This window comes from Pelobates fuscus, chromosome 2 (assembly GCF_036172605.1).
Source record: "Pelobates fuscus isolate aPelFus1 chromosome 2, aPelFus1.pri, whole genome shotgun sequence".
Taxonomy (NCBI): domain Eukaryota; kingdom Metazoa; phylum Chordata; class Amphibia; order Anura; family Pelobatidae; genus Pelobates; species Pelobates fuscus.
In genome coordinates, this window is record NC_086318.1 from 197534173 (window position 1) to 197546784 (window position 12612).

The following is a 12612-nucleotide window of genomic DNA, read 5'->3' on the forward strand; positions in this document are numbered from 1 at the left end:
CCTTTCCCTTGGGTCCACTGGTGGCTCTGGCTGATGGTAGTCCGAGTTCCCACTCTGACTCCCTCTCCTTCCTCCTGTGTGGCTCCCAGTGGTTACTGGGAGGAAGTGACCAGGGCAGTCACTTCCTCCCAGCCTCTGACATCATCAGAGGGGGTCCGGTCGTGCTGTTAAAGTGATAACCGGGCTGGTTAGGTCTCCTGGAATTACATAGCATCGGGTGGCCCTTCCAGCATGGGCCACCCAATGGACCCCTTCAATGCGGCCCTGGCGGTTACACCGCTCGGGCCGGGGCTGCATTACTCAACTGGCAGGACCTGAAGTGACGGGCCCAGTCGCAGCTGCGACCGCGGTAGTGCCGCCTCTGTTTGTGACCCATTTCTTAATGCACCACTAAATGCACCCAGACCACTTAATTTCTACAAGTGGTCTGGGTGCAGTATCCCTGTCCTTTTAACACTGCAATGTAAAACGTTGCAATTTTGTAGAAAAGCCACTTGAGGTGGTTCCTCTGCAACAACCGAGTCATCTAACATGGAAACATATAATGTGACGGCAGATAAGAACCATTCGGCCCATCTAGTCTGCCCAGTTTTCTAAATACTTTCATTAGTCCCTGGCCTTATCTTATAGTTAGGATAGCCTTATGCCTATCCCACACATGCTTAAACTCCTTTACTGTGTTAACCTCTACCACTTCAGCTGGAAGGCTATTCCATGCATCCACTACCATCTCAGTAAAGTAATACTTCCTGATATTATTTTTAAACCTTTGCCCCTCTAATTTAAGACTATGTCCTCTTGTTGCGGTAGTTATTCTTCTTTTAAATATAGCCTCCTCCTTTACTGTGTTGATTCCCTTTATGTATTTAAATGTTTTTATCATATCCCACTGTTTTGTCTTTCCTCCAAGCTATACATGTTAAGATCCTTTAACCTTTCCTAGTAAGTTTTATCCTTTAGAAAAGCACTGTATTCAATGTATTCCTCTGAGAAGCATTTGATTGGATGTTCACATGGCACTTGATGCACACACACCTCGTCCCCAATGCTCCTCTATCCAATGCCTCCACAATGATGTCAATGATGTCGCGGCATGCGTTAGGTCTTCTTCATAGGAAAGCATTGAATCACTGTTTTCTATGGGTGTTTTGAAGGCGTTGTATGTCCTTGTGAGGACGTCCAGCCTCGTTTCATGCTTTTCTTTCACTCCGTGTAAACCAAGGTAGCACATCTAGTGGCTGACTGTCTGAAACTGCAATGTTTTCCAGGGGCAGGAACACTACACTCAATTAGACGAAGTGGTCTAAGTGTCCTTCTAACAATTTTACCAGAAGTCTGGCTAGTGGTTAAATGTGACCCTGATCAAACATGGTTGAAATTCTAGTAGAGGTGGACCTAAAATTGACAACACCAGCATTTTAAAGCAGAGCAGATAATTTCAAACGTGCTCAGAATATATACTAAGTTTTGCCACTATAACTGTGTTTAGTTGAATTATCCTAATATCACAAAAGATGATTATGAGATATCAGTTTTATTCCAAACTGTAAAAAATGTTTTGCAAAATATTAACTACAAACAAACAATGTCTTAACATTCCATATCAATTATGCAGATGTAACACCAATTTTATTTTAGGCAATGGAAAACAAAAATAAAATAAAATTACTAATATACAAACATGCTATGTGAGATAAAATGTCTTCTGTGTGATGATATAAAAAAAATTACTGATTATATAATGTGAATTATTACCGCATACTACAAACATTTAGGATTTGTGATAATAGCAGGTACTGCAGTAACATTCTGTATGATTTTCGATCTTCCCATTGTCTTTTAGCGTAACCTAAAAAAAACACCAGAAGCATTAAAAGGGTTAAATATGTATGAATTCTCAATGCTATTTCTGGACAACACATAAAAAAATATATTTAAAACACATGCAAATGTTGCTTGTTTTTGTTTTAAATTGTGCTGCAAAGTGGGGAAAAACAGGAATATCATGCCTTGAACAAGTATGTCTTAAAAAAACATTAAATTAGAGTGCTACTGAAACAGTGACAGGGCATTTCACATTGCTCTATGGACATGATCAAGCCACCAAGGAAAATGACTGCATAAATCAGAGCTCTTCACAACACTGCAGCTTCCCGTTGTGTTATCCTGGCTTGGATCCTGGCTGTCGGGAAGACCAATAAAACCTTGAGCTTCTCTAAATCCCAGGACACCTGAAAGACTACAGTTGCTTCATCTCTCCTGCAATACCGCACCACTCGAGTGGACCTCGCATCTCAGTACACACAGTACTTCAATCCTACATTTAGTGTTTTTTTAAATGTACATGTATTGAGGACATACAGCATCAGTGAAAGCCCCATAGGAAAGCATAGCCAATGCTTTCCTACGGAGAGGGCCTAATGCGCATGTAGCGCTCATTGCATTAGGTCCTCCCCCGTTGGATGACACTGGAGGAGGCAGAGTGCCAACCCAGCGCCGAGGGACCTCGTGATTAAACACAGTGTTTAAAGACACAGTGATTAAAATGTACTATAGGGCACTATTGTGTTACGAATACAACTTTGTGTTCCTAACACTATAGATTCCCTTTAATGTACAACAGTTGTGGCAGATCAAAAATGCTAATAAAAATGAGTACACAGAACTTGAAAGAGTTATCTGGTTTAAATTTTAGCCTCCAATAACACGCATTTCCAAATGGAAAACTACGATAGTCTCATATGCTCATAGAATTAAATCAAGGCCTAGTTTTGAAAATATAAGTGTAAAAATAGGTCTCACTCTACTTGGCCTCCCACAAAACATAGGGTTCTATGATCCTTTATGCCCCAGGCCTTAATTGCTGCTTACGGGCCTCCCTTCACTCCAATGACTTCCTGTTACATGCAAGGTCCACCAGGCTTTTTTTATGACCTCAAGGTAGATTCCTATCCCACAGGGAACACACTCTCTCTTTGTGCATAAGCACTCTTATATGTTTGTCTGTGCATGAATGTGTGTTTCTATGTGTGGGTCTGTACATGAGTCATTCCTATGCATGGTTTGTTTCTGACTGTGTGTGTCTCCAGTGGCATGAGTGCATCTGAATATGCATATGTTCTTCTGTACATATGTGTGTCTCTCTCTGCCCATGAGTGTCTGGAATACATGTATGTCTGTATTGAACTATTATTAACCGAATTGTAGTTAACTGAAAATCTCATTTTGACTTTTATACCAATAAAGCCAAGTTGCAAAAAGCCTAATAAATCTATTTTTTCTCAATCTTTGTTTTATTGAGGCCAAGTTTGAAACAATATACATAAGCAATCACGTGTTACATTAGACAGGTCATGATAGTACAGTAAAAAAGCACAGCCTCATATTTTAAATGAATAGTAGCTTCAAACACAAGTTTAGCAGACATGTCGAGATTATGTAAGAAGACAGCATTTGCAAGTATTAGGAATATCATTAACACATAGAGATATAACCCCCCAAAAAACCACGTGTAATAAAACCAGACAACAGGAGTGTTATGAATAGCAGGCCATTATGTCTACAAGCAACAGACTCTGCTTGGATGCCGTTGGATCCAGCACAATAGTCGTTGACATTAGTTTTTTAATTTGGATTCTCATTGTGACAGACCCCTTTGGAGTGAGAGATATTGCCCTGGAGAATTGCTTTCCTTCCCATTTGGTTACTGGATTTACCCCGGGAAGTGAGTTATGCGGCAGTGGAGAAGGAATGTTTGGCCCTGGTGTGGGCATTGATAAAATGAACCCCTTATTTATATGGACTTTTCTCTCATAACTGATCACAACCCATTGGTGTGGCTTAACCGGGTCGCAGGAGACAATGGCAGGTTGCTAAGATGGAGCTTAGCCCTGCAAACGTACAATTTCACCATCAGCTACAGGCCCGGTAAGCAAAATGGCAACGCTGATGGGTTGTCCCGGCAGCTTGACAATTCTCCAGACAAGTAATTCCGGTCATCCCCAAGTTAATCCGAAAAGGATCAAGCCGAGTCTGCCGGAGTGTACCACTAGGAGGGAGCCGTGTGACAGACCCCTTTGGAGTGAGAGATATTACCCTGGAGAATTGCTTTCCTTCCCATTTGGTTACTGGATTTCGTTTATTTCTGGAACTGTACGTTATACGAACAAACTGTCGAACGGCGGACCACCCAGTAAAGAAGTGTGCTGCTTGTTAACCTACTGACCTTTTCCACACTTCAGTTAACAAGCAGCCACTTCAAAACTACCGACCGACAACGAGGTGGTCTGGATTCGAATGCACGAACACACGTGAGGAGAACAATGGGTCGCGCCCATTTTGACCGCACGAACTAATAGACGAACACTATGGAGTTCTCCACACGGTGGCCCAAAGTACCGAACAAGGGACATCATATCCACGAGAGAAATCCAGTCTATTTAATGTGGTTTTCGTGTAAATGGAACGAACGTGTATCTAGCGAACGGCTCATCAGATCTAGGTGATTTTCATATATATTGTTCCCCTAGATCTCCGTTCACTAGTGCACCAAGTATATTGCATTTTAGTTAAATATTGTGTGTGTTATTAAAAGTGTAATAACTGGTATAATATTCTGCCATGTACAGTGGGAGGGATTCCCACTGTAAATGTATTATCTCCCCAGGATGTGGGGAGGAGTTTTGTACGGCATAAAAGCCCTGACTGCAAAATAAATGATTATTCCTGTTTCAACCCTCAACACAGAGCCTTGTCTCGTGCTTGGAGGGGATATTTATTAGCTGATTCTTATTCTCTTGGGACGTGTTTGCTGCAGCTGACTTCATTCTTGGGGGAAAGAACTCCTTCTTGGCAGCGTAACCCCCTACTACACCGGGGTGCCGCTACACTCATGTCATAAGAATTACATTTTCAGTAAACTTTTATGCATTTCTACATATGTCTGTCTGTTTAAGAAATTCTCATCCCAAATGGAAATGCTGGTACCGCTGAGGAGAGAGCACTGAGTATTATCCTACTCTACCCAGAAGTCATTTTCCAATTGTTATGTCACATGAAAGGGTGGCAGTCTTTGTAGAAACACCACAAGTGACAGGTCTGCTTTAAGTGAGTTGAGTCTGAGATATCAAAAGGATGAGTCACATGACAATGAAAAAATGCTAATGCAAAGTCCATCTACTTCATAGATGACAAATTATCCTAAGATAAGCAATTGGCAGCCCTTACATAAATAATGACTCTGTTGACTAGTGCGTGCTGTATATACATACTATCAATGCTTACCCTTGAGAATGACTTTGCTACACAGCATGTTGCCTCAGACGTAATATTCTTTGGAACTAGCATAGTTTTCTTCGATCTCATAGGCGTTGGGTAAGCTCTCGAGAAGCAGCATCCAGCACATTGAAAAATAGGACCTCTTGGAACTAATTTAGCAAAAATAGTGTTTTCTTTCAGTTTGCATGCTGGACAACCTAAGAAAGATTATTTTTAAGAGCTGTGTTAACCAATTATATATATTATTGTTCATCTATAAACAAATGTACAGACAGCATAAGGAAGTAAAAGATAAGATGTTTACTTGTGAATGTGTGTACAGCCTGAATGAAGCACATCTCAAGATTGTCATACATCATATATCCTTGCTTTTTTTTTAAATTGCCTCACTTCACTTTTTTTTGTTTTTACTTATAGCTCAAACCACATACGTGATCAACATATACACAAAACAATTGTTAAAAAATACAAAATAATATAATATAACATTGCAGGCATTGGCATGTGGAATTAATGTTTTTTTGTTTAAATGAGTAGACAGATGTGCCGATACAACAAAATGAAGAGGGGAAAAAAAAGAAACATATGCAAAGGTTGCCTTTTAAAATATAATGACCACAGGAAAAACCCCTAGAAAAAGACCGGTGCACTAGTTGAGTATAAACCCCAATGTGAGGGCCTAATACCAAGACAGATAGCCCATGGACTTAACATAGTCAGTTGATGCCCAGACTTGGTAAGGGCAGAGATCTTTCACAAGGGTCACTCGAATAGGCATCCCAAGCAAGCCCTGGAGGACAACTGTAGCAGCCCTCAGCTTGGGAAGCAGCCAACACCTTTACTACATGGACCCAGAGACTAATAGTGCTCTAGTACATCCCCCTTAGGGGTCTACAAATGGGCCAGGATCGGAATTGGCTTTTCCACTGTTTCCTCCAGGTATTCCTCCACAGAAGTGGGCGGTCTGTTGAGATTATTCCTCAAATGGCTCTCAACCCGGTTACGCTCTGCTGTTGAGGTGTGCAATTGTTTATGTTAGAAATGCCATGCACAGGCCTCCCAGACCTTCCTCTGCACCAAAACCTCTCTCTCTCCAGAGGGAAAATAGTATGCTTTAGCTGGTTTTAGTGTCTGTTTAATCATGCCAAAACCTCATCAGTTTGATGGCTATACTGTGGGACATTCAGCTTTGCGGCCATCTTGGAAGTTAAGAAAGTCCTGGTTTGGTGTCCACTGATATGAACAGACAGCCTCCTCTGTGAGGACCAGGAAAATCCCCACCAGTCCAAAGGGTGGAAGTGAGGAGCCAGTAGGTCGAGGAATATAAGACTGGAATGTGATAGAGTACTCACTCAGCTGTCAGATTAGGCCTCATGTCTCTGGAGCTCCAAGGTCACTCAAAAACTATTTCAAAATGCTTGATCTAACCAGTTGTTAAAGGAACCATAGCAAGTGCAAAACCATAAAATATAAGTTGAAAGTCCTCTTAAGACACACAATTCTGCTTATCCTGCAGAGCTCAGGCACAGTGCAACCAGTCAGCATGGCTGTTAATCCCCCTCCCCCCATCATTTTAACAGACTCTCATAAAAATATTAGTATAACGCTCACCATATGGCAAGGTGTGTACGCACTCAGTGGCAAACATGTATTCCTGACCCTATAGTGCTAAACCCACCATATAGGTGGCTTGCCACCTTATTTCCAGCGCCACGTGGGTCCGCCGGCACTGGCTGCGCCCCCTTTGTGACATCATCCAAATGGCCAATTTTTGGGCTAAAATTGGCACAGGGGTGGGGCCAAATGCCATTTTGGCCAATCAGGACCTCCTCATAGAGATGCATTGAATAAAAATTCAGCGTCTCCATGCAGAGCGTAGGGATGCTGAATGGCAGGGCTGTCTACTGTGCAGCCCTGAGCCAGGAAGCCCCTCCAGTGGCCATCTAAGGAGTGGCCACTTGGTGATGTCCCAAAGGCCAATGTAAACACTGCCTTTTCTTTGACAAGACAGTGTTTACATGAAAATGCCTGAAGGGAGCTATTATACTCACCAGTTTTTCTGGTGACTATAGTGTCCCTTTAAGTAATTCAGGCATATAACTAGCTTTAACTGAACAGAGTAATTAGCAATTTATTGCTCTGTATAATAAATGTATTCATAGCACACCAGTATGTCTAGGGCTATTGTGCTACTCAGGCTGCACAATGGTCTCCACTTTTGCATGTATATTAATAAAAGGGAATCATGACGTGTCACACATATCATGTGTCCTTAAGGGGTTAAAACACTACCATTTCCACAAGAAGTTGCCAAATAAAATGGAAAACTTTTTTTTTGTTGAAAAAATTCATGTTTATTTTTCTTGGGGTATTTGTCTTTTTTGCAAGAAATTACATATTTGTCCATGTTCAAATGGCAAATCCAGGTTGCTTAACCCCTTAAGGACCAAACTTCTGGAATAAAAGGGAATCATGACATGTCACACATGTCATGTGTCCTTAAGGGGTTAAAAGAATTATAAAAAATCTACAGCCCTGTCTCTCTTTAAACAGCCTAAACACGTCTGTATAAAATAATTAGTGCAGGAGACCCCTACTGATCTACACCGTACTCTCTTTACACTCGATTTGTTTAATGTTAGGCATGTGTTATTTTAAATTGCATCACCTGGAAAATTAAGCTAACAAATAAGTAAGCATTTCATACACAGAGGCCGAAAAAAATGTTAATTGAATCCTTACCTTGAGTCATTAACTCTCCATCAGGGTAGGAATGAAGGGCATGCATAAACACAAATACGAAGGCCAGAATGACTGCTAAGTATTTTCCACAATAATCCATGCTGGTTCTGTAAATAATAATGTTTTACCTTAACACGTCATATTCGGCAGCATGTCAGGATTTAACAGCTTTACTTTGCACACACCACATTATGTAGACAGCTGTCAACATTTATTCATACTTATCAATATTGCTGATATCTGAAACCGATCATTGCAGTATACATGCAATAAATGAATAATTTAGAACACATTGTTGGGTTACAGTCTAGTCTCGCTCAAATTAGTGCTTATCTAGCTATGAGCTAATTAAAATAAATATTTTTGGTCATGAAGTGAGCAATGTTCCCTAAGCAGCAACAGCAGCCGTAAATGACAGTGATAGATATGATTGTCTAATCTAATGTAATTGTTGTTAATATTCCCATCATGGTTTCAAATTCCAAACTACATGTATAGGGTTTTTTTTTTTTTGTCTCACCATGGAAACATGAAAGATATCCAGCGCCACCTTGTGGAAGAAAGTAGCACAAGTTAAAGCATTTGTGAACAAACAAGTGTTGTAAGTCAATTGCAATCAGGTACAATTTGAATGTTACATCCAACCTATTTTTTGTGCAATATTTTCTCATATATATGCAAAACTTCCCCAGTCAGTTAGTAAAAGCACACAATTAGACTTTCAATACATACTAGTTCTTACCAAACTTTACATTGACATTTTCTGTAAAGATGTCAAAATAATATTCAATTATTTCTTCATTGTTTAAATGTTGCTTTCATTATGCCTTCTATATGATTTTATTTTTTAACAATTAGTTTTTGAAACACTTACAGCCCAATTTAGAACAGATCAGAAAAGGCACAGATTCAGCTAAAGTTTGTGCTTTTTACAATCAAAAAGTATTTGTTTTGTAGTTTTTTTCTTTGCAGTGACCACAAATGTTTCCTTGTGCTTTTCTCATATTCCTCGCACAAATACACAAATTACCCACAGATGCCTTTCAAGTGCAAAACTAGTCATCTTGTGCTTTCTAGTGACATGTTAATTCTCATTCCTCTACCCTAAGCTACCTGTATCTTTATAGTGACACATTTCTCTCAACAGTCCTACTTTTAGTGGGGCATTTCCGGGTCCAGTCCTACTGTGCCACAATAGTACCTTGGTGTCCCACCTTGCACTCCCCCCTGGACCTGAGAGTAGACTACAGTAAAAACATACACACGATAACATTGGCTCTTAGGTCCAGGACACTCCCATAAAAAATGGATCAATACCTCCGCCGTGCCGGGGAGATAATTGAGTCAGCACTGTATTAAACTCAATTATCTCCAGGCACAGAAAACATACATTTTTCAAAACCCCCCAAATACCTTTAAACAAACAAAATCCCCACAAAAGTTACATCCCCTGGTAGCCCCAATCTGGGTGACCAACATATTCCACCCATATTGTTTCAGGGCTTCAGGAATTTCCTGAAAGTCCTAATTTGACCGACCGCATGCATGGTTCCATAACGAAATTGATTCCATAGAATCGCGGCTAAGTGCCGCTGGGGACCGACCGGGAACCGCAAATTTTTCATGCTGAAAATAGTTTCAGGGCATTCGTGGCTCCCCCTGAAGTATATTTGCGGTTTTGGTCCATGCGAACGGCCGCCAGGAAGCTAGAGTTCGGTTCTATGCACATGATTGGAAAGTGCCGAACCAGGGGACCAGGGGGAATAAAATATGGGTCTTTACTGTCGCTGACCTGGCCCATTGTTGGTGGGCAGGAGGCCAGCTTCCATGCTCCTCCAGGAGTCTGTGGCAAACGTCTGTGGAAAGCGGCATTTGTCACAATATCTTCATCAGGAATATTGGTAGTCTGGAGATGTTTTCATACATTTGTTATTTAAGAATAGTATAGCAAACCTAGAAATCATAGAAAACACGTAGACCAATAGCGCTTCTCCTCCAAATGGTACAGCAAAATAAAAAAAATAAAAAAATTCCCTGCACCAACCCTGACAGCCTGTATGCCAGGAAGCAACTCTCATCACATCAAGGCACATGTGCATAATCCATCTGGGAAATCCCAGTTTTGAGATAGTGGCTTTGAGGGGTGTAGAATTGAAGACAGAATGGTCGTCAGATGGGTCCTGTACCAGATACTAAGAGTTTTTGAGATAAGAAGGTGGGAAACCACCTCCTCCAGGAAATGCCTATGTTCCAATCATACAAAATGACATATCCACAAGATAGTAGAAGACATGCCATGAATGCTGTACTTTTTATACAGGAAAAAAAAGATGGTCATCATTGTAGTGTGTAGTTCCAGGTAAAAACTCAATGAGTGTTCCTCTAATACATAGTGTGTTTGGCCCCTGGCGGCCCGCAGAAACTGTTCTTCATCATTACATGACTTAAAGCATAGAATGACATCCCACGGCATCAGGGATTTGGCATTAGGGCATTCAAGTATGCGATAAAGTCCATCCAGAGAAAACTCTTTAGTTTGGGTGTCAAACTGGTAGTGAGTAATCTCCATATAAACTGTGGCAGTTCAGCCAAATCTATAGCATGGGGCATGCCCAAACCTCTAAGTTGAGCTGTCTCGCTTCTTCCAGCTGCTCAATCTTTGCACTTAACTGCACACAGGTTGTCACCTCAAGTTCAGGTCCACTTTAGAGGCCAGGTGGGGTTCAGATTGGTGTTAAGGCAAAGTCCTGTTCTTGCGAGGATTAGGTGGTACCTCAAAGTGTTCTTGTTCTTCATCTTCCAAGGCTGAAATCGAGTCTAGAGGAGAGTCTAGCGCGGCATCCGCCATCTTTAGATTACTTAGCTAGGACAGAAGAAGGCCGATATCGAGTTTTTACCTCACCAAGTCTTCAGGATTTTTGGGAGTGCTTCTCTTATTGTATTAGGGTGCTGCCGGTAGCCTGATATGCCACTTGGATAGCTAGAAAAGGAATGGTGTATAGCAGATAGCCAGCCAAAGTTGTAGTGCCTGCTTCTTGTCAGTTCACTGACTAGCTCTGCCCCCATGGCAAAACTTTATGCAGTACTCCATGATACACAAATCCAAAAATGTTGGTATTTTGTCTGACCACCTCCAGAAAAAGGCTCCATGTTAAAAAAAAACATTGGTTTGAGTGGGCAATTCTGTCCGTGCCATTTCTAACACTCACCCCCTCAGAGAAATCTCCATTCACTCTAACTCTAGCTTCTGGGTGGGAGTAGTGATGTACCGAACGGTTCGCTGGCGAATAGTTCCCGGCGAACATAGCTTGTTCGCCACGGCGGGCCAACACATGCGCGGTTCGATCCGCCCCCTATTCGTCATCATTGAGTAAACTTTGACCCTGTACCTCACAGTCAGCAGACACATTCCAGCCAATCAGCAGCACACCCTCCCTAGCAGACCCTCCCACCTCCTGGACAGCATCCATTTTAGATTCATTTGGAAGCTGCATACATTTTTTTATTTTTTTATTATTTTTTATTTTAATTTTTTTTTTAATTCTTTATTTTTGTAGTGCATGGAGGTATAACAAATGAGCATGTGGTACCCCAACGGCATTCCTCATGCTTTTCAAGTAACAATTGTAACAATAGGGTATATGTTAATACCCTAGTCTGCGCGGAGCCCTCCATGGGTGAAGATGGATTAATTTTTTTTTTTGCGCTCAGGTTTTTTATTTTATTTTAAGGTTCGACGGGTATGATGGCTTTTTATTTGGCCTTTTTTGGGGCTGAAAAATGAAGATTTTAGAAAAAAGAAGACGTTGAATAGTAAGTTGAATTTTACTTTACAGGGTAGTAATTTTATTCCCCCCCTCACTATTTTTTAGGGTGAGGGGGGTAGGTAGGGGCTTTTTTTTAGTCACCTTTGATGGGGAGGGGGGAATTTTCATTTAGGGCCCCCACCTGCCGCTCAGGGGTGGGTGCCGGGGGGGACAGTAGGTCCCCCCCCTTATTGTTGTTTAGGGCCCCCACCCACAGCTCAGGGGTGGGGGCCAGGGGGAGGACAGTAGGTCCCCCCCTCTTATTGTAACTTAGGACCCCCACCCGCCGCTCAGGGGTGGGGGTGGGGGGGAGGACAGTAGGTCCCCCCCCCCCCCCCATTATTCTTTTATAGGGCCCCCACCCGCAGCTCAGGAGCCATGTTACTCTGTATATAGAGGGAGCCATGCTTACACTGTATATAGAGGGAGCCATGTTACTCTGAATATAGAGGGGAGCCATGTTACTCTGTATATAGAGGGGAGCCATGTTACTCTGTATATAGAGAGGAGCCATGTTATTCTGTATATAGAGGGAGCCATGTTTGCACGGTATATAGAGGGAAGCCATGTTACTCTGTATATAGAGGGAGCCATGTTATTCTGTATATAGAGGGGAGCCATGTTACTCTGTATATAGAGGGAGCCATGTTACTCTGTATATAGAGGGGAGCCATGTTACTCTGTATATAGAGAGGAGCCATGTTATTCTGTATTTAGAGGGAGCCATGTTACTCTGTATATAGAGAGGAGCCATGTTTACACTGAATATAGAGGGGAGCCATGTTAC

General features: G+C 41.7%; 1 protein-coding gene across 1 annotated transcript in view; it reads right to left on the reverse strand.

The window, feature by feature from the left end:
* Positions 1–1366: 1366 nt before the first annotated feature.
* Positions 1367–12612, reverse strand: part of CGA (glycoprotein hormones, alpha polypeptide) — a 28123-nt gene continuing 16877 nt past the window's right edge. Inside the window, exons 2-4 of the mRNA XM_063441150.1 lie at positions 8020–8126; positions 5284–5474; positions 1367–1849 (exon numbers count right to left, since the gene is read on the reverse strand). Of these exons, the coding sequence (XP_063297220.1) occupies positions 1772–1849; positions 5284–5474; positions 8020–8119 (369 nt within the window). The 5' untranslated portion in view covers positions 8120–8126 and the 3' untranslated portion in view covers positions 1367–1771. The remainder of the gene's footprint in view (positions 1850–5283; positions 5475–8019; positions 8127–12612) is intronic.